The sequence below is a fragment of the Rattus norvegicus genome, chromosome 9 (genome assembly GCF_021556685.1).
Source record: "Rattus norvegicus strain SHRSP/BbbUtx chromosome 9, alternate assembly SHRSP_T2T, whole genome shotgun sequence".
Taxonomy (NCBI): domain Eukaryota; kingdom Metazoa; phylum Chordata; class Mammalia; order Rodentia; family Muridae; genus Rattus; species Rattus norvegicus.
The window spans coordinates 102,566,307-102,591,387 of NC_141542.1; the positions used below are offsets into that span (position 1 = coordinate 102,566,307).

At 40.1% G+C, this 25,081-nt stretch overlaps 1 protein-coding gene across 3 annotated transcripts in view; it reads left to right on the forward strand.

Moving 5' to 3' along the window:
- Dis3l2 (DIS3-like 3'-5' exoribonuclease 2) overlaps nt 1–25,081 on the forward strand; it is a 395,417-nt gene that overhangs the window by 100,579 nt on the left and 269,757 nt on the right. For all 3 annotated transcript variants that reach the window (NM_001109007.2, NM_001172159.1, XM_087567088.1), the window contains one exon: nt 10,406–10,634. In NM_001109007.2, coding sequence (NP_001102477.2) covers nt 10,406–10,634 — 229 coding nt within the window. The remainder of the gene's footprint in view (nt 1–10,405; nt 10,635–25,081) is intronic.

Below are 25,081 nucleotides of genomic sequence, written 5' to 3' on the forward strand. Positions count from 1 at the left end.
TACCACTCCTGCACCACCAGGGCTGTTTTCTGGGCTGGCTGTTGTGGTTACAGGTTTTACACTGGATAGGAACATTGATCACTGAACTCCACTGCAGCTTTCAGAGCACCTTCTCAAGGGTTCTTAAGGGTTCTCTGGAAGGTCAGTTGTGTTAGATGGCGTTTTGTTGTCTTTGTGGCGCGTGCAATAAATGATAAGTGCTAAAGAGGCAGAAATTTGTGAGGGAATGTGACTTTGGGGGATGAGAGTTGATATTCTTCATAATGTTGGCTTAAGAAGATAACTGAGCAGTAACAACTACAGGAAGCGAAGGGCTCCTAATGGAGATCTCATGGGGCATTTGGTGTATACCTAAGTGTGTCAAGGAATAGCACAGAGGCTGACGGAGAGTACTGGTAGGAATGCAGGGATGCTTGGGGTGGAGTGAAGGTAATGTATCAAGCAGGGCCTGTGCATTGTTGTTAGGATGAGTCTCTGATTACAATCGAAAAGCTTACAAGGGTTGTGGAGGGGAATCGATACAATGTGTCTTGTGTTTACTTGGCTTATTCTGACCCCTGAGTTGGGAGTAGATAGAAAATAGGCAGGAGGCTTTTATGAATTTGTTGCCTATATTCAGAAGAACTCATGGAGACTAAGTCTGACAGCATTGAATTTGGAATTGACATGGTTACCTTATAGATGGTTATGTATGTATGTATGTGTATATGTGTGTATGATTGAGAGATATGTATAGAGGGTGATGGGGAACTGAGAACAACTGAGTGATTAATGGTAACAGTTCGGAGCCTGAACAGGTAGAAGAATGGATGTAGTTTGTTATGTTTCCAATAATTAGATAAAAGTTCTTGTGATGATCCACCTTATGCCATGTATTTCTTCAGAAGTATACATAAATATGTCTTTAAGATGATAGTGTCCATAGTTATATTTTATAGTGAAAGAGGCTTTTTGCCAAGACTTCTCTAGAACTCCCTGTGGAAATATCAATTGCTTTTCTTGGCTCCGAGGTATTTTCTGAATAGTGTAATATACTACATCCCAAATATGCCATTAAGGGATTTGAAAGTTTGTTAAAACATGTGTGGCAACTGAGTACTGTCACTTAAGCCCAGTCAGAGTAGCCAAGAAAGGAAGAGCAGCTCCTAGCTGGACTCGTTGACATGCATCAGAGCCAAGCAGAGCTCAGGTGCAGTGCAAGAGGGGATTGTCTCCTGGGCACAGAGCCTCCAGCTGACACTGTCCCAGCGGCCCTGGTTTCTGCACATGTGTGGACAGAGGTGTGCTGTGTGAGTCCTTTAGAAAGGCTCTATTATGTCAGGGTGATAGCAACCCTGTGCTCATAGGGGACATTACAGTGTCCTCCTCCTCTTTTTCTTCCTCTTCCTCCTCTTCTCTCCTTTTTTCTTTCTGGAATTGAATTTTCCAAATTCAATTGCTCTTTTTATAAAATTTAAAATAATTTTTTCAAAAGATGGCCCTTATATCCATATGAGTTTTTTTTTTAATATCAATAAAGAGAGCTATGTAATATCTTGTGTGGAGTTTGGGTAAGCCAGCATAATGGAAATGTTACCTGGTATTTTTACTTAGGATTCCATTTGAACCTTTTGGTTACAGGGAATTTTTCTGTTTGCTCCTCAGTCTTGAAATACAGCCCATTAATTTTAAAAGGAAGGGAAGAAAAACCTAACACACATCAGTTTTGAAGTGACCAGTTCTTCTTAATTCTGGTGAGTTTCATGTGCTATTTGCAGTTGATCTAATTTACTTTCTCAGTGGAGATAATTGCTCTCGTTTTTGAGTGATAGAAAGGTACAGTACGATGCTGAAAACAACCAGGAAATGTCCCTGTAAGTTGCTGCCAGATGTAGGCTTTCCCTTCTTTATCTGGGCTTTTGTGAGTTTTTGTGCTAACACTTGTTTTCAAATTGGGAAACAGTGAATTTTCTATTTACATTGAGACTATATTGGAAACTGGAATTACAATTTAAACACAAAGGCCTAGATTTCTTTTAGAAAAGAATGTATTTTTAATGTCTTCCAATTTTATTTTCTCACATTTGTATATGTATTTGCATCACACTGTGGTCTTTTCATTTTGAGAAGAGCACTTGTTGATGGTTTTCCTGATGTTTCACAAGGACATTGCAGGATGGCCATAGCATCATGCCAGTATGCATTTTAATTTTGTGACTCTTAAAATGAGCTAGTTCGTTCATTTCTGCTCTTTTTGATCATTTTTTTAAACAGCTGATTCAAATTTTACTCTACCAGAAAAAAAGGAACAAATATTTACTGAGGATGTTTTATGTGCAAACATTGTGGGAAATTCTGGGAGGTACAATAATGAATATTTCTTCATTAGCTATCTGTGGACGAGTGAAATGTCAAAGTGCCTGCTCAAGGAAGCTTGTAGTGAAAGAGTAACAGAGGCTAGCGGTGGTCAGAGGAAGGCCAGAGAACACTTCTTAGAATGGGAGGTCAGCAGAGGACCATTTGGCAAAGAACTGAGTTTTGAATTTTAATTATTTATACACAAAGTGAAGAGATGGTTCTTGTTCTGTGAGATGTTTCTCACGGTCGGTGCTAGGTGTATGAAGTTCATCTAAGTCTGTCTCTCATCCAGGAAGGAGATGTCTCTAGGGAGTCTGGGACCAAAAATGCTGGCTGGATTTAAAACCTTAACCCTAAGTTCATGTCTCAGCCCTTGACTCTTGGTTGCTAAAGGGTTGCCATATCTGAGCCTTCCCTTCTTTCATGAGATGGTGCAGCCTTGGGTGCTCTTTCCTGCACCACTTAGGACCACTGTGTGAATCAGATCAGCTATTGTGTGTAAAACACAGGAAGATTTGTCAGGATGTGAGTTCACTATGATTCCCATAGTCAAAATTATATATATATATATATATATATACTCTCTCCTCTTATTGGACTCTATGTCTTCCCACAACACTATTTTCTACTGACACAGCCTGGGGCACTGCTGATAACTGCCAGACTGTGGAGTCACAAGTCTGGATCCCAGTGCTCCAGTCTCCGGATCTCCCTTTCCAGCTGCCCCTCGGTACTCCTTCAGATCTTGCACTTTCCAGGCCTTAAGGCAAAACGTGTCTCCCTTTATGTTCGAATTGTTCCTAGGTTTCAGTTTTTGTTCCAGGCATCTCAGCTATATCAGTTCTCACAATGTTATGATAATTTAATAGTTTATCCCCATTTTAAAGATGGCAGACCAAGACTCAAAGAGTGGAATTTTCAGTTAGCTCTCCTGGGAAGCAGCAGAGCTTCAGCTGGCTGTGGAGCATGCCCAGTTCTTCCCTGTCGTACAGACCTTACAGAGTAGACTCAGCAAAAGTCATCAGAGCTCTTCACATTGGCATCTCCATACTTCCTCACTCTGACTGTGCATCCCACCATTGTTCTCAATTCCTAAGGGACAACTTAGGTTTTCTCTTGCTCTCTTCTTTTGAAAGTGTCTCCCTCTCTCAGTTTGGACTTCTTTCATTCATATATTTATCCCAAGGCAGGGGAAGCAGTGTAGTCAACTAAACTAGGGCTTGGAAGTCAATGGAATGTTTTTTTCTTTATCCCATAGTCCTAATATAGCTAAGAATGGGCTGGACCAGTTTTCATTCCTCCCCACAGTATATTGCTGTTTATTCTGTGCACATTGATATTTTCAGAGTTTTAGCTTTTTACCCCCCAGCCGTAGTTCTATAAAGATATATCCTTGAGGGTTTAACTTGTGTTTCTCTGAAGTCTAATGGGGCTGGGTGCCCTACATATTTATTGACTTGTTGACATTTCTATTCTTGTCAAGTAACCCTAACCTCTTCCCTGCTGTTCTAGTAGATTTTCTGCCTTTTGTGGATATGTAGGAGGTCTTTATATATTCTAAATGTAAGCACTTTTGTGCTTATTTTTTAAAAATTTCTTTTGATATCTGAGGATAAAGGGAAGGTTAATTTCCTGTTGCGTGTGGTATATGTTTGTTTGTATTTGTGCATGCGTGTTTGTATCTGCATGTGTGTGAGTAAGCAGCATGCCTCTGTCTATGCACGTGGAGTTTAACGTGTGTGTGTTCTTTGATTGCTGTCCACCTCATTTTTTACATGTGTATTTTATATTTATGCACATATGTATATGTGTAACAACATTGTGCTGTTCTTTAAAATGTTAATATTCCTTTAGCTTCCTTTATCAGATATGACTCACATTCAGTTTGGAGAAATACTTTGTAAGTGATGATGTATACTTAGTCTTATAAAGAGTGGACAAGAGCTGTGGTACTTTTCTTTGTAACATTTGGTAGATCCAGATATTGTTGCTAGTTGGGCCTTTCTACTTTAAAACTCTTTCCTAACCATCTTACGACTTTTTGGTTTTAGGAATCAATAGTGATCATTCCCCAAATCCAAGTGGAAGTAGCCAAATAGTGATTCTTTTATTTCTTTTGAATTTAACTGAAGAAGTTCTTCAAGGAAGAACTTTACTTCATCAACTGTTTGGATACTGAGATGTGTAGGTTGTATAGGAAAGCTAGGTTAAATGCTTACAGTTGATTAAGGCTCCCCAGAGAACCCTTTCATGATCATTCTCAAGCCATTTAGGCAAGATGCTCATATCGTTTAATAGTTTCTTTGTTGTTCCAGCAAGAAAAGATGCTCAAGGTATATCTTGTCTATGTCCTAGTCCAGACCTAAATTAGCCATGTCTCCAAGGAGTCCTGACTCTAACCACAATGTAATGTGGAAGGATTCAGAAGTGTAAGGGTTTTTATGTCTTGAGAGCTCATGATGATCTGTCCCCCACCATGCCTTTGTTTTATTCTTTCTTTTTGGTTGTCGTGTTTGCGGGTATGTGTGTTTAAGTGTGTGCTCATTCATGCTACAATATGTATGTGAAGGTGAGAGAACAGCTTTGGAGAGCCAGTTCTCTTCTTCCACATGGGATCTAAGACTTACCCCAAGTCATCTCACTGACCTGTGATTCATTTATTTGTGTCTTAGATTAGCAAACTAGAATAAAGAAATTTTAAAATACATATTTATATTTTAGTTGCACAGTTTTAAGTGACTTGGTTTATTCATGAAATCCCATTATAGCATTGTTTTTGCTTCTGTAGTTCTGAATGTAATACCTAAAATAGTAATATATCTTCTCTTCTTTGTCTGTCTCTCTGTCTCTGTGTCTCTGTCTCTGTCTCTTTCTGTCTCTGTTTCTGTCTCTCTCTCTCTCTCTCTCTCTGTCTCTCTCTCTCTCTCTCTCTGTGTGTGGGGGGGTAGTGGGGATTTTAGGTTGATGTCAGATTGTTTTGCATGGCTACTTTTTATCTTTGAGTCCAAATTCCATTGCTTCAGCCAGTTGGCCTCAGGGATCTATTTGTTCTCTTTCTCCCTCTTTTCCACTGTCATTCCTCAAGTTGCAAATGTGTGTCACTATATATCTAGCTTTTTATGAGTTTTGGGTGTTTAAATACAGGTACTTGTATTTGTATAACAGGCATTTAACTGACTAAATTATCTCCCTAGCCTCACATATTCATTCTTGAGTCTAGTGTATAAAACAGCGTTTAACTGGGTTAGTTTTGTAGTGTACTATACAGCAGGATTGGCTAAAGTGCTAGAGTACATGCATAGTGTGTGTCTAGAGCCAACTCCCAGAGCTGTAGATAAATGGGAAAATGTACCATAGAGCTAATTTTATTGCGTTCTGGTTATTGTTTTCAACTAACCTCTTCTTTCCAGTAGTGATTTCTTGATATTTGTACACATAAGCCAAAACACAATTCTTTAACATTTTTTCGTATGATGCATTTTGGTCATATTCTCTTTCCTTCCCTCAACTTCTCCTGTATCTCCTTCCTCTCCCTATTTACTGTACTTTATGTTTTTTCCCTCCTAAAAGCCCCTCCCCCAAGAAAACCTTAAAACTAAACCAAAACACTACAAAAGCCACCCCCTCCCAAACAGACTGGTAGTCCAATTTGTGTTGGCCAACACTTCTGAGCATGAGACCTATACTAGAATATAGTTGATAAACACACTCATTGTCACTCCATTGAATAAAACTTATTTTCCCCCTTCTAGAAACTATAAATTGTAAATATCTTCTTGGCCAGAGGTGGGACTTTGTTTCCAGTTTTCCCCATCTTACTCAGAATTTGTTTGGCTTGAACTTAATGCAGGTCTTATGCATGCTGTCACAGTCTCTGTGAGTTCTTATGTGCATCAGCCTTGTGTCTGGAATGCTCTTTCCTTGAAGTTGTCTATCACCTCAAGCTCTTAGAATATTTCCAACTCTTCTTCTGCATAGAGCCCTGAGAGTTGAGGAGAGGGATATGATAAAGATATCCCATTTAGGTAGGATCCTCTGAAGTCTTTCACTCTGCACATTTTACAGTTGTGAATTTCTGTACACCTAAAGCACAAATAGAAGGATGGATGGGTGAATGGATGGATGGGTGAATGGATGGATGGATGAATGGATAAATAGGTAAATGTTAATTACCGTCTACCATTAGAAGCAGCTTCTCTGATATGGGTTCAGTGATACATTGATCTCTGAGTATAGCAATATATCATTAGAAGTCATCATATTATTATGTTCATTTAGGAGAATAGCAGTAGTAGGTTTTCCCCTATGGCCTATGTCCTGTCTAGATTCCTGGCCTCAATAACAGGGCTATGGGTCCTGTTTCATGGAGTGGGCTTTAAATCCACCCAAAAGCTGTTGGCTACTCCCATAACATCTGTGCTACTATTGTGCCAGCAAAGTACAGTTCCTAATACATGGTTGGGCAGAATCATGCTCATTTCAGAATCTTTATATATGCTCACATTCAGAGAAAGATGTGAGGTGGGTCAGTCTCTATTTTGTGTTAAATCAGAATTCTGGTTCTGAATGTAATATCTTCTCAGTAGTTTGTGGGAAACCAACTCAGTTTTGAAACCAGTAATGGCAGAAATCGACACACAGTAGAAACTAAGGCATAAACGCTTTGCCTACTGTCTTTTTAGAAAGCTGGGTAAGGTGGCATGTGCCTGTGGTTCCCTATTTCCATCTCAAAAACAGTAAGCAAACAATCCTCTAACCCTCCTCTCCCCAAAAAACCAAAACAAGGTTTTGGGAAGAGGGAGCCAGGGAGGAAGGTGAGGGCGATGGAGGTTGTTTGAGTGTGACCTCTACCATGTAGTCTTTTGTTGTCCCCGAATTGTGATTCCTCTGTGATAAAACAGTAGAACAGTGTCTGGTTGTAGTCAGCCTGCCTGGCACTTAGGATGGGCACATGCTTCACCCGCTGGTCTGGGAGGCTCTGAGCAGCTTGCATTATATGACCACTGTTTGAGGATGACTGTGGTCAGATGCTCCTAAATGTTAGTGAATTTCTAGGTTTATTTAAACCAGCTAAATGGTTTTGCTGTCAGTCTTTTTCTCTGTAGCTTACTTACTCTCCTTCCTCTTCTTGTCCCTTTCTCACTTTCCCCTCTCCTCCCTTTGTCCCTGCTCTCTTCCCCTTTCTCCCTCCCTCATTGGTCTTTCTCTTTCCCAACTGTCTCCTCTCCTCCCCTTTCTCTTACTTTCTCCCTCCTTTCCCTCTAGAGCAGAGGTTTGTCAATCTTCCCAGTGCTGTGACCCTTTAGTACACTTCCCCATGGTGTGCTGACCTGCAACCATAACATTATTTTTGTTGCTACTTCATAACTGCAATTTTGCTACTGGTATTCATTGTAATGTAAATATTTTTGGAAATAGAAAATTGCCGAAGGGCCCCAACCTAGAGATTGAGAATCACTGCTCTAGATTCTTTATGTAACCCAGACCAGCCTTAAACTCCTGATTCTTTTGCCTCAGCTTTTCAAGTACTGGGATTACAGGTCTATGTCTCCACACTCAATGTTTTTAGTGATCTACTTTGGGACAGGTATGTATTTATGTGTGGACATACAGGATTTATTTATGTTATGGCATATAGGATATATGTGTAAGGCAAAGGGGAGAGGGAAGAGGTTTTTTTAATTGAATGTCAGTGTAATGCATCTTCACTTACATGTGCTCTTGTAGAAAAGAATATGGGAAAATCCTGTTTTTAGGTTACTGCCCTTTTGAAAAGTTAGTACAAACTAGCTTAAAATTAATTTCCTAGTAGTCTCAAATTTAATTCCCATGCCTCAGTCTCCTGAATACTTGGTGTATATAGGTGTGATCTACAACTCCAAGTTTATTTTTATTTTTGAAATAATTGTTAAAAGGCTTGATTCTGCTCAGAAAAACTAACCATTAAATATGAATTTTTCTGTTGTTATAATTTCATAAAGCCATTTTTCAAAATTTAGATATATTTTCTTATAGTTATTATGACTGCAAATTTTTTTATAGTATTTCACTCTGATTTCCTACATGAACATTATAGCATTAATCATCTAGAGATAGTTGTAGCAATTGAAAACCATAGCATTGGAGTATTGTAGGAAGAATTTATTAACTTTTCTGCCCTGTATATGATGAATCTTTCATTAAGCACAGTCCTCATGTGATTTACTTAGACTATTGATCTGCTTTGCTGTATATTTTGAAATCTGGTTAAACTCAGTAGGCCCTTCACAAATATAAACACATTGAAATCTTGCTTGGCACTCTCTTCAAAACAGTGCAGTGCTGCTAGTAACCCGGCCCTTTCTCACATGCTTTAGTATCCCAACCAGTTTGATTTCAGGCCCAATGCAAGGAATTAAGGCTTTAAATAATGCAAAAATATTTATTGTATGTGTGTGTGTGTGTGTGTGTGTGTGTGTGTGCGCGCGTGCGTGTGTGCGCGCATGTTTGCGTAAGTACCTGCCTGATGAGCATAGATGCCTCTGGAAACTAAAAAGGGCATGGAATGGAATCTGCTAGAATAACAGGCTGTGTTACAGCCTCATGTGGGCGCTGGGAACCAAACTCCAGTCCTCCATGAAAACAATACATGCTCTAAACTGCCACATTGTCTCTCCATCCCGAAGGCCTTATATCTTTAAGAGAACATTTTAATAAACTTACAGCTTATTTTGTCTTTTCCACAACGTCTTATGTTCTTGGGGCAGCACTTGGCTTTATCTTGGTTCCTCTGACTTTCTGGTGTGTTCTTAGGCTCTGTCTTTGGATTGTATCCTGAAGTTCTTGGGCCTTGTGGCCACATTTGCTTTTTCTTTGTTGGTTTTGAATGTCTAATGTCATCAGCTTTATTCTAGTTCCCAATATCTTCTTTCCTGCTAGGCTGAGTCTGTGGGTGAAGGTTTCTATTCTGTTCTATTTGATTCACTGAGTTGTTAATTTCCAACATTTCTGTTTGCTTTTGTTGTTGTTGTTGTTGTTGTTGTTGTTGTTGTTGTTGTCGTCGTCGTCTGTTTCCAGAATCTCAGTCCTTTGCTGATGTTGTCTTCCTTGTTGACCTTTCCATCCATATTGCTGGTGATCTCATCCATTTTGCTAATTTTTCCCTCAAGGTTGCTGACTCCCATTTTCAGTCCTGGATTGAGTTTATCTGTATTTATCTTTGAGTTCACTGATTGTTTTCACCAGCAAACTTTTGAAATTGTCATCTAGCACGTTATCCATTTCAGTGTTTTTGATTTCCGTGTTTGAAGAGCGGTGTCTTCTTGGAGGAGCCATGTTACTCTGCTTTTTCATGCTCCCTGTGTCTCTGTGCTGTGCTTTGTGCATCTACTGGTCTGAATACCTCTGTGAATCTTCTTAGGGATTTTTTTTTTTAACTGAGAAGCCTACGTTTTAGGGATCAACTCCCTGTAGCCATCCAGAGAAGGGAAAATTTGCTTTGGATGATGCCTCTATTCCCCTCTAGTCTACCCCTCCGTTTGGTTTGTCTTGGCTAGTCGGCTTTTGGGGTATTGCTCTTTTTTTTTTTTTTTTTGTACTGCTCAGTGTCTTATCACTGTTTTTACATTACTGAAGCTGTTTCTTTCCTCTCTTTGGGACAGAACCTGTCTCCTTATTCTGACTTTTCTTCATTTGGTCTCAAGGGAACAATGTGGATTCTACCATCTTATCTAGAAGTTATTATTAGGGGTATCCATGTGAAACACTGTGACATATCTGGCTGAATTCTTTTATCCTTTTCTAACATGCTGATTGCTTCTATGTGATAAAATTTCATGAAGCAGCATGGAACCTTCAGGTATTCAAAGTCTTTGGGAGAGGGGATGAAAATGTAGATCAAGTCCTGAGAAGATGGCATCTTGAAGACTTGTGTACCAACCAGCCTGGCATTGCTGGCTTGCTTATCTACCTAATGTAATCTGTGCATCAGGAGAATAAAGGTCTATTTTTTCCAGTCATATGTTATGAATATCTAGTATTGTCAGCTGCCCTCAGTGTTTTAGAAGAGTTTTTCTTCCCCTTTATTTAGGGAGTTAAACCAGAGAGCAACGACAAAGAAACAGAAGCTACTAATGAAACTGACATCTCTGAGGAGTCCTGTGGACACCACCTTCTGCAGAAGTCCCCAAAAGGCTGGAATGGTCCTGATGTTATTATAGAGGCTCAGTTTGATGACAGCGACTCAGAAGATAGACATGGCAACACCAGTGGGCTGGTTGATGGTATGAAGAAATTGTCAGTCTGTACTCCTGACAAAGGTGAGTCTTGGGCATCTGTTTGACATTTTCTTACAGCTCATGATTTGGTTTTTTGTTTTTCTGTTTGTTTTTTAAGTTGAAACCTCTCTCTGCAGCAGAGTAAGAGACTCATAGAATGCTTAGTATATTTTCAGAGTCTGTGAAGGCTTTCAGGAAGCAGAACATCTGGTAGAAGAGAGGGAGAGAAGAACCACCCAGGGCTTTGTCTGGATAGTGGTCGGCACTTCTGTGTTTGATCAGAGTTCCTCTCAGTGTTTGTGATAGGCTCTGAGTTGCAGTTGGTAGTTAGCTGTAGTATGTTCCATTCCACCCTGAGGTTGATAAGAGCAGAATCATCCTCCCTTCCTTCTCCTTCCTTTCTTCCAGTTCTTCCCTTCATGCCTCCCTTCCTTTTTACGTGAGCTATACATCCAGCCAGAATTAAGCAAGTCTCAAATCTTATTAAAAAAAAACAACAAAACTTTATTTTACTGTTTTGCTTTAGTTCAGCATATAATTTCAAAATATATTTGTTATTTGTGGTAGGCATAGATCACTTGGAATTTTGAAAGTAAATTATCTTCAGGAAGTATTTTGACCTCAAGCCTTAAAAAAAAAAATGAAGGCTAGCCTTATTTTTCTGAATGGCACATCAGCCATGGGTTTGGTGATTATAGAAAATGTGAAGTTGCAAACACACGAATGAAAAGTTGTACCAAAGGTTCTACCTGGCCACACTCTAGGAAACTTAAGGGCAAGTGATATTTGCAAGTTGAGTGTTGCAGTATCTAGGTTTCCAAGGGGTTTTAAATAGGGATGGTATATTTCCAGCCAGATTTGAGTTTTGTATATACTTGGAAATGGAGCAGACCTGGACCTGGCAACATGGACCTGGGAGGGTGATTAAACAATAAGCATTGTTATCAGGACATTTCTGGCCCAATGGCCATGAAACACTAGAAGGGATGCCAAAAGATTACCAAAGGAGGGTTTTGAGCAGACGCCTATGGTAAGGTCTGGCAAGCACAGCTCAGTACATCCTGAAGGCTGGGCTGATTTCAGGAAGGATTGCCAAAGCATGTTTGTTCTCCATTGCTTATGACCTTAGCTAGAGAGTCAGCTCTGGAAGCATGTGTCCTTTTGGTGGCAAGGGTCGCTCCTTCAAAGTGACTTCCCAGCCTTGAAATTTACTTTGAATGACCAAGCTAGTGTTCTTGCTGGTACCCTTGTCTGTTTTCTTTCCCAGGTACACTGACCTGAGGGCACCCAGCTTACTCTTGGTTTTTGGTATGCCTAGGTAAACCAGTGGTTTCATTCTTCAGGGATCAGGCAGTTGGATCTTCATTTGGACACAATTCCTTGACATTTCTTTCTACTTGTGTTTCTCTTCCCTCCTTTATAAACAGTTGAATATTGTCATGCGGGTTGTATACAACAATATCCATACTAGACATTATGCCTTTTTAGTGAGAAGAGAGGGATATAACCAAGACCCTAAATAGCCACATTTTTTATTAACAAGATCACTAAGAAGAAAGGTACTCACAGAACAAAATCAAGAAAGGAACACTTTAGAATAAGTTGCTTGTTTGGTCAAAGCTACTCAGAAGAAATCCCTTTCTGGTGGCCCAGAAGATCTTAGTATCCTCTTTTCCCTGGGCACCAAGTTGAGAGAATGAGTCACCCACACAAATGCAAGGAAATGGCAGATGGAAACAATTGCAGAATTGATGACCTAGGTTGTCAGTGATTTTGTCCTTTGTCTTGTGGGATGTTCTGGAGACTGACTTGTGCTTGCTATGTCATCTGCTGCAGTTCCCGTCTCTATCATAGGAAACTCTCGGAGCACTTCACAAGTCCATGGTGGGCATGCTTGTAGTTTTCCTTCTTCCCTTCACGTGCTCCTATCCCACTGCTATTTCCATCATCTCTACTATTACTTTCTTGGCAGCCTTGACTGAGGGAGCAGCTTTAATTCTTTCTCGGTGTCAGGTGCAGATCCCTCTTTCCAGCTGCCTCTAAATAGAGTTTGTGAAGCCATATGGCTGTTTCTCATTTCTTGTTCTCTTGATATTTAGGAAAATCACAATTTGCTCTTTTAAGCAATCAGAGCATTTTTAATGGTATTTCAACCAGCTTTTCTTGCTTAGGATAATATAAAATCTGGTTATATTTAAGATCTTAGTACATTTTGTATTGTTTAAGGATTTGAAAGTTGTTATTGGAATAAACCATAACCTTAAGAACATTATAAACTTTTCCCTAATATTTTCAGAAAGATTCTTTGCTTTGCATTGTACTTTTAAGTGTATTATTAATCCCAGTTCATGCTGTGTTTCAAGGTATTATTTTAAAAATCTGGTTTCTTTACATACAACACATGCTATATTTATTGCTCACATTTCTTCCTCTTGGTTTGGAAAACTTCAGTGCCATCTTGTCTGGTAAGTAATAGCTTAGCCCTAGTCCAGTTGTTTGTAGCAAGGACTCGTTGAATTAGTCAAATGGCCCCTGTATATCTCAGACCCACTCGTTTCTCCCAGGCAGAAAATATGAATATATGCATATATACACGTATGTATGAATGAGAGAGAAGATGAGCCAAAGACCTGGCCCCATTTGAATATCCAGTTCTATGTCTTCTTGAAACTGATCTTTCACTGCTACTCAGGCATGGCTTCTTGTCAGCATGGAAATCTGTCAGAATGACTGGGACTGTAGCTAAGTTACAGAAGCACTTGCCTAGGATGCACAAGTCCCTGGATTTGATCCCTAACCCTGGGGAAAGAAGATCTGCCATTGTGTAGAACCTGGAGACAGCTTCATTAAATTTCACTGCTTTTTAATGTATCTGTGGCTTTGAAAAAAAAAGTTTTGGCAAAGGTTGCCTGGTTAGCAAGTTCCAAAGGATAACCGTCTTTGCCGAGTGATGGAAGAGCTTTGTATCTTTCATCACCAGCAATGGTGAGCACAGCTTTGGCCTTAGCCTCAGGAGATCATGTGCAGTGCATGCCTATCCTCTACCTCAACAGGGTCTTCCAGAGACCTTTCCCATTTCCTTGCCTGGTGGTGGCTACCAGTACCCGATGAGAGAGTATAGGTTTAGAATGTGAGATTAAAGACACCTTTGCTCCTGTCTCCCAGTAGGTAGCTTCTATTTTCCCCAAAAGGAGACTGGCTTCCTGAGGAATCCCTAGTCTCTCCCAAGATTCAAATATTTCTATTACTTTCCTCATAGGCTTACTCCTCAGAGTCACCAGAACTCTCAGCCCCTATATTCCCTGGAGTTTTCTTTCCTCCTCTGTTTGGCTTATGAAAGCAGACCCCTGGGATTATTCTGATGTACTTTGTTGAGTTGTTGAAACCCCAGTTCTTTCCTCCAAATTGTCTTTCCACATCTCCAGTGTACATAATGATAATTAGTACAACTAGAAGACTGTTATATTTGCTTCAGAAATTAGAATAAATATTAAGCACCTAGTTTTCTATTACCTAAAACTTAGCATCAATCTTTAAAAATCTGATTTTAGAAAGGTAAAACTAGACTTTTCTTTAACAAAGAGTACAATGGGAATTTTTGCTTCCATATTTTTATCAATAGGATGGGGTAATGCAGTAATGTTGGGTCGGGAGATCATGGCCAGGACCTGTGGTATCCTGAGACCCTCACTCTTATCCCAGAGCCACAGCCTTCCCTGTGGAGATGTCAGGTGATACATGCGTAGAAGACGTGAGCCAGTGCGGCAGTTGTTCAGTAGGCAAGGCCTGATCGGAGCCAACATGACTCACCAGACCCTCTCCTGCTGGCAGTACCTTGGCCTTTTTACGTCTTGTCTCTACCAGTGGGAAGGATTGTCCAGACCCACATGTGTACCTTTGCTTTCGTGCACCTCTGAAGCCTGAGCCCAGCCCTCTTCCACATAGTCAGGCGCTGTGTCTCTGCATTTGTCTCTCTCCAGCTTTCCAGATGTACAGATTTCATTCTGTACACTACTTTGTCATAGTCTTTGCCTACTATTAATGTGTCAGGGTTACTCTACTTTTGATACTTTTCAGAAATTCTTACTGGGTTTCTATAGAAAAACTCTTTCTGTTTAGGCATTAAAGATGTCTATTATTATTATTATTATTATTACCATCATCATGTTGTCATTTAGTTATTTGTCTATTAAATTGCTCTATGGTATCAATAATTGAAAATTTTCAATTTTGGTGTTATGACATTAATTATATTATGTGTTTTTAAGTTTTTCCCTGTTCTTGGGTGTCACCTCTTTCTCCATATGATCTTTTATTTAAGATTTACCTCTTGATGGGTTTTATGACATATATTCTTTAGTCTATTGGATATTGAACCATTATTGAATTCCGAGAATAAATATTATGTAATCCCAATGTGTTATTGTTTTTCAACTATACTATAAGGTTCATTTGAACATTTTTATAGTAAATAATTTTTGTTTCATGTTAAAATAGATACAAGATTTCTTGCCATTTTATTCAGTATTATAATTGCTCCATAGAATGATCTAAATTTTTTTCTAGTTTTTGTTTTGCTCCATAATAGCTTGTATAAACTGTGAATTAATTGGTTTTTTTTTAAGGTTAGGTAAAATGCATTGTAAAGTTGTTTGCACCTGTTGTTTTTAAAAAATGAGATTGTTGTTTTCAAACACATTAACTGATATTTCTAAATTATGAAATTTGTGGTAATTTCTTCTTGTGCTAATTTTGGTATAGTTTAATGAGAATTTATCCATTCAGATGCATTATCATATTGATATTCCTAATACTCTTCAACTTTTAAAATTACTTTTTAAATCTATATTGAATGTTTTCATATCTTTAATTCTGTATTTTAATGATTCAATCTCTATCTTCCTCTCTTTCTGTCTCTGTCTCTCTGTTGTTCACTCATGCTGACTCTTGGATCTTGAACATCACACATGGGGGAAAGTGTTCTACATTTAGTTCTAGCTCCAACTCTATTTGTATTTTGAAGCAGAGTCTTACTAGTTTTCTAGAATGGTCTTGAACTCATATTGTTGCCCCCATAGGACTTGAACCTGTGAGGCAGAAGGATCTGCCTCAGCCTCCCAAGGAGTTGAAACTATAGAGTTATAGTGCTAGACCCAGCTGGTTGGATATGGTTTTTAGTAATTATTTTTATTCAGTGCATCATAATTTTACTTCCTAATAAGTATCAACACTTCCTTTAAAATACCAGTAAAATTATTCATTGGAGATTTTTAAATGGTTTAGATAATAAGAGATGAGGTAAATTCTTGGGAAAATATTTTGGCAAAAACTTTCTTTCAGTTTGTTATAGGCAAATGCTCTACCACTGAGCTACATCCCTAGACCTTCTAATCTAATAAGTATTTGCTTATATTAATAACCAAAATTATTACTGTGTAGGAAGTAACATTTCTCCTGTTATAGTTTATAAACTTTGCCCCTACTCTTACATCTCCTTCTTCTGGAAATTATGCTCAAGGATCTATTTCTGAATTATCACAGAGCAGGCATTCAGGCAGAGTGATGGACTGAGGGAGGTGAACAGGGTATGGGGCTCCCACTTGTTTTGTAATGAGGGAGCTGGACGGAGGTATTGAGTAGGTATAGTTTCAGTATTGGGAGGGATTTAATCAGCTAGACTGGGATGAGTCATAAACATGAATGACTTCCACGAGTACTGCTCAGTCTCCGAAAAATATTACGGTGTGTGCCACTTTCCTTTGCTGTTTGTTTATTTGCATACAATTTATGGGAGGATTATGATGGTAGCAATGTTCTGCCATACGCAGCTCTCTTATTTATTGACATCATAGAGCATGCTGGCTATCCTCCCCACGTTCTTCCCCCTCCCCTCCCTTTTTTTAATCGAGGACTCATTCTGGTCTGCTTGCATATTTCTCTGACAGAGAACACCTGAGGCCTGAGGGTGGTAGTGCACTTTTCTAGCATTACAAGTAATTGATGAGATAGAATTTGTTCTATCTGGGGTCCCCTACAGTACTTGGGAGTAGGTACGCTTGTTGGCAGCCTTGCCAGCACTGTTAGTACACAATTATTATAACTGAAACTTAAAATTAAACAGTTTGTCACAAACATTGTTCCTACCACTGTCTGCAGGCAGGGGTTACCAGTCCTCCAGCATGTCAGTTGTGTGTTCCTAATGTTCTCAGCCAGGAGCAACCAAGAGAGGCAAAGGGACTAACAGGCTTCTTGTTTTCCCCATAGCTGCTCTGCTCCCTCCTTTGGGCCCTTCTCACACTCTTCTCAGTATGATGCTCTGTGGCTTCTTGCTTGCTGCGTCCTTTTAGCTTCCTTCTTGGCTCCGTAGGTTATTTTATAATCCCGAGCTCCTTGGCAATGAGACAGGAAGAACCCTTTCCTTTTTCCTTCTCTCCCTCCTAGGCTCACTAGACTTCAGCCCTCCACCTCCCATTCTTCCCCCCCATCCACCTACAGACCCCCCCCCCCATCTACTCAGGATCATAGCAGTTCATGGTCATGACAGCAAATGGACCAGCTGTCATATCTGGTGGCACCTACATTATGTTCATAGATGCACCAGTGAGATAGCTCTTTGGTGAAGGCACTTGCTACCAAACATGGCAGACCTCTGGGACCCACCTGGTGGAATGAGAGAATCAACTTCTACAAGCTGGCTTCTGACCTCCACATGCAGACTGTGGCCTATGCATGCATGGATGCACAGAGAGAGACACAATAGGACTGTATTGCAGTGTTCTATGCCTACGTCAGTAGCTCTTAGTCAGGCACTTCACATTCCTGACGTTTCCTCATACTGGATGAAAATGCAGTTTGCACTGCAAGGCAAACCTGTGTCCCAGCTGATGCACCTGACTGCAGCCCTCCAGAGTGTCTGACTTTCTCATCTGTCAGAAGCTCTAGTGGGCAGTGGCATGCTTTGATTTAAAGGGGAGGGATATGAAATTAATTATAAGTGGAATTGTTATAAAAATACTCAAAATGTGAGTTTCTAGACAAGTTAATTTAAAAGAATTTCCAGCTGAAACCTTCCAGCTAGACACAGCTCGTTTAGCGCATTCTTTCATTTTACAGCTGAGGTTATTGAGGCTCAGATAAGTGACTAGTTTTCTTAGGGTCCCAGAAGTTAGTAGCTTTATAAATGAAAATTATCCATGCCCATAGCAAGGACGATGTCCCTAATAGGCTACATTTGAAAAGAGCAAGTCAAGACCATTGGTTTAATTTTTTCCTATACGAACAGTGTTCATCGCCCATCCAGTTCTTACCCACCTTCATGTTCCTATATTTTCATCTGGGCATCCACACTCTTGCCAGATACCTTGCAATTTGAGTGAGTTGATTCTGGCTGCAGAGTGAGGCCTTATTTGTTCTATATAAGTTTCTTGGCACACTTACTTGCCTTATGCTAGTAGGACTTAATGCAGCAATGGAACTCTTCTAACATGAATGACTGGTACTGTCACTGGAGAGGTGGTGAAGTAGCCCACGTGAATAGGGCTGGTATGGCTGAGAAGCTGAGAATCAGTTGTGTCCATTTTAATAGCTACGTGTGGGTAGTGGCCTTTTTATTGGATAGTGTAGCTTTACTTTTGCCTCTTTCTGAAGATCAGTGGCTCAGTCTAATCAGGGTGAATCTTACTCAGAATTCTGGGACAAAAGTTGTTTCCTTATGGATATAAGCAAGGAAACATTTATCCCTAATTACTATTGGCAGCTGTCCTATGACTTACTAAGTATTGTGAATAGAAGAGTGAAGAACCAAAAATGTCTGGGCCTTCACAACCATTAATGAGCCTTGGATCAACTGACCCTGAAGTCTCCCCTACATAGGGAAGGGAAATACACAGTTACACAAACGAATGAGTCACTTTGTTGGTAAGGCAGTTTGAGTTGGATATTCTGTCCTTTCAACTATGAGTAACCAAGTAGTGGCAAAGGTACTAACAGACAGGCATTCCAATGAATGAATCTCATAAGAGAGGGAGAGGGCTGTGTTGTAAAGTGGGGTGTGAAGTAGGTACCAGTTCTACTCTACCTGCATGCCATGTAAACTGGGCAGTTTCTTTTCTTCTCTGGTTCCAGGGTGTTTATTTGTTCGTGCACATTATACTCCTTTGTAACCCATATGGTATTTGCACACAATAAGGTTTATGTTTGTTGTTGGGGAGCCAGGCTGATTACAAAGGGAAATCTAGATGGTTGTCCTTGACAGGCACTCAGTCATTGAGAAAAGACCAGAGCATGGAACACGCTTCTACTTCTGTAGTAGATACAGTTGGATAACAGTCTCACTGCCATTAGATGCTTTCTCCATGGCTTCCAGGTTCTGAAGCTGTAATATCTTGTAAAGTCAGAGGCAAAAGCAAAGGTATTAAAAAGCAGAGACTGGACACACCCGCGGATCTCGGCCCGCAGCAGCTCTCTACTCCCAGACCCGGTGAGAGAGAGACCCAACCGCCTGGTCAGGTGGGCACTCCTGAGGCTGCAGAGCGGAAGAGACCACCAACACTGCTCACCCCTGCCCACATCCCTGGCCCAAGAGGAAACTGTATAAGGCCTCTGGGCTCCCGTGGGGGAGGGCCCAGGAGCGGCAGGACCCCTGCCACAGACACCGCCAGACCCTGAAGGAAACAGACCGGATAAACAGTTCTCTGCACCCAAATCCCGTGGGAGGGAGAGCTAAACCTTCAGAGAGGCAGACAGGCCTGGGAAACCAGAAGAGACTGCTCCCTGCACACACATCTCGGACGCCAGAGGAAAAAGCCAAAGACCATCTGGAACCCTGGTGCACTGAAGCTCCCGGAAGGGGCAGCACAGGTCTTCCTGGTTGCTGCCGCTGCAGAGAGCCCCTGGACAGCACCCCACGAGCAAACCTGAGCCTCGGGACCACAGGTAAGACCAAATTTTCTGCTGCAAGAAAGCTGCCTGGTGAACTCAAGACACAGGCCCACAGGAACAGCTGAAGACCTGTAGAGAGGAAAAACTACACGCCCGAAAGCAGAACACTCTGTCCCCATAACTGACTGAAAGAGAGGAAAACAGGTCTACAGCACTCCTGACACACAGGCTTATAGGACAGTCTAGCCACTGTCAGAAATAGCAGAACAAAGTAACACTAGAGATAATCTGATGGCGAGAGGCAAGCGCAGGAACCCAAGCAACAGAAACCAAGACTACATGCCATCATCGGAGCCCAATTCTCCCACCAAAACAAACATGGAATATCCAAACACACCAGAAAAGCAAGATCTAGTTTCAAAATCATATTTGATCATGATGCTGGAGGACTTCAGGAAAGACCTGAACACACTTAGGGAAGCACAGGAAAACATTAATAAACAAGTAAAAGCCTACAGAGAGGAATCGCAAAAATCCCTGAAAGAATTCCAGGAAAACACAATCAAACAGTTGAAGGAATTAAAAATGGAAATAGAAGCAATCAAGAAAGAACACATGGAAACAACCCTGGATATAGAAAACCAAAAGAAGAGACAAGGAGCTGTAGATACAAGCTTCACCAACAGAATACAAGAGATGGAAGAGAGAATCTCAGGAGCAGAAGATCCCATAGAAATCATTGACTCAACTGTCAAAGATAATGTAAAGCGGAAAAAGCTACTGGTCCAAAACATACAGGAAATCCAGGACTCAATGAGAAGATCAAACCTAAGGATAATAGGTATAGAAGAGAGTGAAGACTCCCAGCTCAAAGGACCAGTAAATATCTTCAACAAAATCATAGAAGAAAACTTCCCTAACCTAAAAAAAGAGATACCCATAGACATACAGGAAGCCTACAGAACTCCAAATAGATTGGACCAGAAAAGAAACACCTCCCGTCACATAATTGTCAAAACACCAAACGCACAAAATAAAGAAAGAATATTAAAAGCAGTAAGGGAAAAAGGTCAAGTAACATATAAAGGGAGACCTATCAGAATCACACCAGACTTCTCGCCAGAAACTATGAAGGCCAGAAGATCCTGGACTGATGTTATACAGACCCTAAGAGAACACAAATGCCAGCCCAGATTACTGTATCCAGCAAAACTCTCAATTAACATTGATGGAGAAACCAAGATATTCCATGACAAAACCAAATTTACACAATATCTTTCTACAAATCCAGCACTACAAAGGATAATAAATGGTAAAGCCCAACATAAGGAGGCAAGCTATACCCTAGAAGAAGCAAGAAACTAATCGTCTTGGCAACAAAACAAAGAGAATGAAAGCACACAAACATAACCTCACATCAAATATGAATATAACGGGAAGCAATAATCACTATTCCTTAATATCTCTCAATATCAATGGCCTCAACTCCCCAATAAAAAGACATAGATTAACAAACTGGATACGCAACGAGGACCCTGCATTCTGCTGCCTACAGGAAACACACCTCAGAGACAAAGACAGACACTACCTCAGAGTGAAAGGCTGGAAAACAACTTTCCAAGCAAATGGTCAGAAGAAGCAAGCTGGAGTAGCCATTCTAATATCAAATAAAATCAATTTCCAACTAAAAGTCATCAAAAAAGATAAGGAAGGACACTTCATATTCATCAAAGGAAAAATCAACCAAGATGAACTCTCAATCCTAAATATCTATGCCCCAAATACAAGGGCACCTACATATGTAAAAGAAACCTTACTAAAGCTCAAAACACACATTGCACCTCACACAATAATAGTGGGAGATTTCAACACCCCACTCTCATCAATGGACAGATCATGGAAACAGAAATTAAACAGTGATGTAGACAGACTAAGAGAAGTCATGAGCCAAATGGACTTAACGGATATTTATAGAACATTCTATCCTAAAGCAAAAGGATATACCTTCTTCTCAGCTCCTCATGGTACTTTCTCCAAAATTGACCATATAATTGGTCAAAAAACGGGCCTCAACAGGTACAGAAAGATAGAAATAATCCCATGCGTGCTATCAGACCACCACGGCCTAAAACTGGTCTTCAATAACAATAAGGGAAGAATGCCCACATATACGTGGAAATTGAACAATGCTCTACTCAATGATAACCTGGTCAAGGAAGAAATAAAGAAATTAAAAACTTTTTAGAATTTAATGAAAATGAAGATACAACATACTCAAACTTATGGGACACAATGAAAGCTGTGCTAAGAGGAAAACTCATAGCGCTGAGTGCCTGCAGAAAGAAACAGGAAAGAGCATATGTCAGCAGCTTGACAGCACACCTAAAAGCTCTAGAACAAAAAGAAGCAAATGCACCCAGGAGGAGTAGAAGGCAGGAAATAATCAAACTCAGAGCTGAAATCAACCAAGTAGAAACAAAAAGGACCATAGAAAGAATCAACAGAACCAAAAGTTGGTTCTTTGAGAAAATCAACAAGATAGATAAACCCTTAGCCAGACTAACGAGAGGACACAGAGAGTGCGTCCAAATTAACAAAATCAGAAATGAAAAGGGAGACATAACTACAGATTCGGAGGAAATTCAAAAAATCATCAGATCTTACTATAAAAACCTATATTCAACAAAATTTGAAAATCTTCAGGAAATGGACAATTTCCTAGACAGATACCAGGTATCGAAGTTAAATCAGGAACAGATAAACCAGTTAAACAACCCCATAACTCCTAAGGAAATAGAAGCAGTCATTAAAGGTCTCCCAACCAAAAAGAGCCCAGGTCCAGACGGGTTTAGTGCAGAATTCTATCAAACCTTCATAGAAGACCTCATACCAATATTATCCAAACTATTCCACAAAATTGAAACAGATGGAGCCCTACCGAATTCCTTCTATGAAGCCACAATTACTCTTATACCTAAACCACACAAAGACACAACAAAGAAAGAGAACTTCAGACCAATTTCCCTTATGAATATCGACGCAAAAATACTCAATAAAATTCTGGCAAACCGAATTCAAGAGCACATCAAAACAATCATCCACCATGATCAAGTAGGCTTCATCCCAGGCATGCAGGGATGGTTTAATATACGGAAAACCATCAACGTGATCCATTATATAAACAAATTGAAAGAACAGAACCACATGATCATTTCATTAGATGCTGAGAAAGCATTTGACAAAATTCAACACCCCTTCATGATAAAAGTCCTGGAAAGAATAGGAATTCAAGGCCCATACCTAAACATAGTAAAAGCCATATACAGCAAACCAGTTGCTAACATTAAACTAAATGGAGAGAAACTTGAAGCAATCCCACTAAAATCAGGGACTAGACAAGGCTGCCCACTCTCTCCCTACTTATTCAATATAGTTCTTGAAGTTCTAGCCAGAGCAATCAGACAACAAAAGGAGATCAAAGGGATACAGATCGGAAAAGAAGAGGTCAAAATATCACTATTTGCAGATGACATGATAGTATATTTAAGTGATCCCAAAAGTTCCACCAGAGAACTACTAAAGCTGATAAACAACTTCAGCAAAGTGGCTGGGTATAAAATTAACTCAAATAAATCAGTTGCCTTCCTCTATACAAAAGAGAAACAAGCCGAGAAAGAAATTAGGGAAACGACACCCTTCATAATAGACCCAAATAATATAAAGTACCTCGGTGTGACTTTAACCAAGCAAGTAAAAGATCTGTACAATAAGAACTTCAAGACACTGAGGAAAGAAATTGAAGAAGACCTCAGAAGATGGAAAGATCTCCCATGCTCATGGATTGGCAGGATTAATATGGTAAAAATGGCCATTTTACCAAAAGCAATCTACAGATTCAATGCAATCCCCATCAAAATACCAATCCAATTCTTCAAAGAGTTAGACAGAACAATTTGCAAATTCATCTGGAATAACAAAAAACCCAGGATAGCTAAAGCTATCCTCAACAATAAAAGGACTTCAGGGGGAATCACTATCCCTGAACTCAAGCAGTATTACAGAGCAATAGTGATAAAAACTGCATGGTATTGGTACAGAGACAGACAGATAGACCAATGGAATAGAATTGAAGACCCAGAAATGAACCCACACACCTATGGTCACTTGATTTTTGACAAAGGAGCCAAAACCATCCAATGGAAAAAAGATAGTATTTTCAGCAAATGGTGCTGGTTCAACTGGAGGGCAACATGTAGAAGAATGCAGATCGATCCATGCTTATCACCCTGTACAAAGCTTAAGTCCAAGTGGATCAAGGACCTCCACATCAAACCAGACACACTCAAACTAATAGAAGAAAAACTAGGGAAGCATCTGGAACACATGGGCACTGGAAAAAATTTCCTGAACAAAACACCAATGGCTTATGCTCTAAGATCAAGAATCGACAAATGGGATCTCATAAAACTGCAAAGCTTCTGTAAGGCAAAGGACACTGTGGTTAGGACAAAACGGCAACCAACAGATTGGGAAAAGATCTTTACCAATCCTACAACAGATAGAGGCCTTATTTCCAAAATATACAAAGAACTCAAGAAGTTAGACCGCAGGGAAACAAATAACCCTATTAAAAAATGGGGTTCAGAGCTAAACAAAGAATTCACAGCTGAGGAATGCCGAATGGCTGAGAAACACCTAAAGAAATGTTCAACATCTTTAGTCATAAGGGAAATGCAAATCAAAACAACCCTGAGATTTCACCTCACACCAGTGCGATTGGCTAAGATCAAAAACTCAGGTGACAGCAGATGCTGGCGAGGATGTGGAGAAAGAGGAACACTCCTCCATTGTTGGTGGGATTGCAGACTGGTAAAACCATTCTGGAAATCAGTCTGGAGGTTCCTCAGAAAATTGGACATTGAACTGCCTGATGATCCAGCTATACCTCTCTTGGGCATATACCCAAAAGATGCCTCAACATATAAAAGAGACACGTGCTCCACTATGTTCATCGCAGCCTTATTTATAATAGCCAAAAGCTGGAAAGAACCCAGATGCCCTTCAACAGAGGAATGGATACAGAAAATGTGGTACATCTACACAATGGAATATTACTCAGCTATCAAAAACAACGAGTTTATGAAATTCGTAGGCAAATGGTTGGAACTGGAAAACATCATCCTGAGTGAGCTAACCCAATCACAGAAAGACATACATGGTATGCACTCATTGATAAGTGGCTATTAGCCCAAATGCTTGAATTACCCTAGATCCCTAGAACAAACGAAACTCAAGACGGATGATCAAAATGTGAATGCTTCACTCCTTCTTTAAATGAGGAAAAAGAATACCCTTGGCAGGGAAGGGAGAGGCAAAGATTAAAACAGAGACTGAAGGAACACCCATTCAGAGCCTGCCCCACATGTGGCCCATACCTATACAGCCACCCAATTAGACAAGATGGATGAAGCAAAGAAGTGCAGACCGACAGGAGCCGGATGTAGATCGCTCCTGAGAGACACAGCCAGAATACAGCAAATATAGAGGCGAATGCCAGCAGCAAACCACTGAACTGAGAATAGGTCCCCTATTGAAGGAATCAGAGAAAG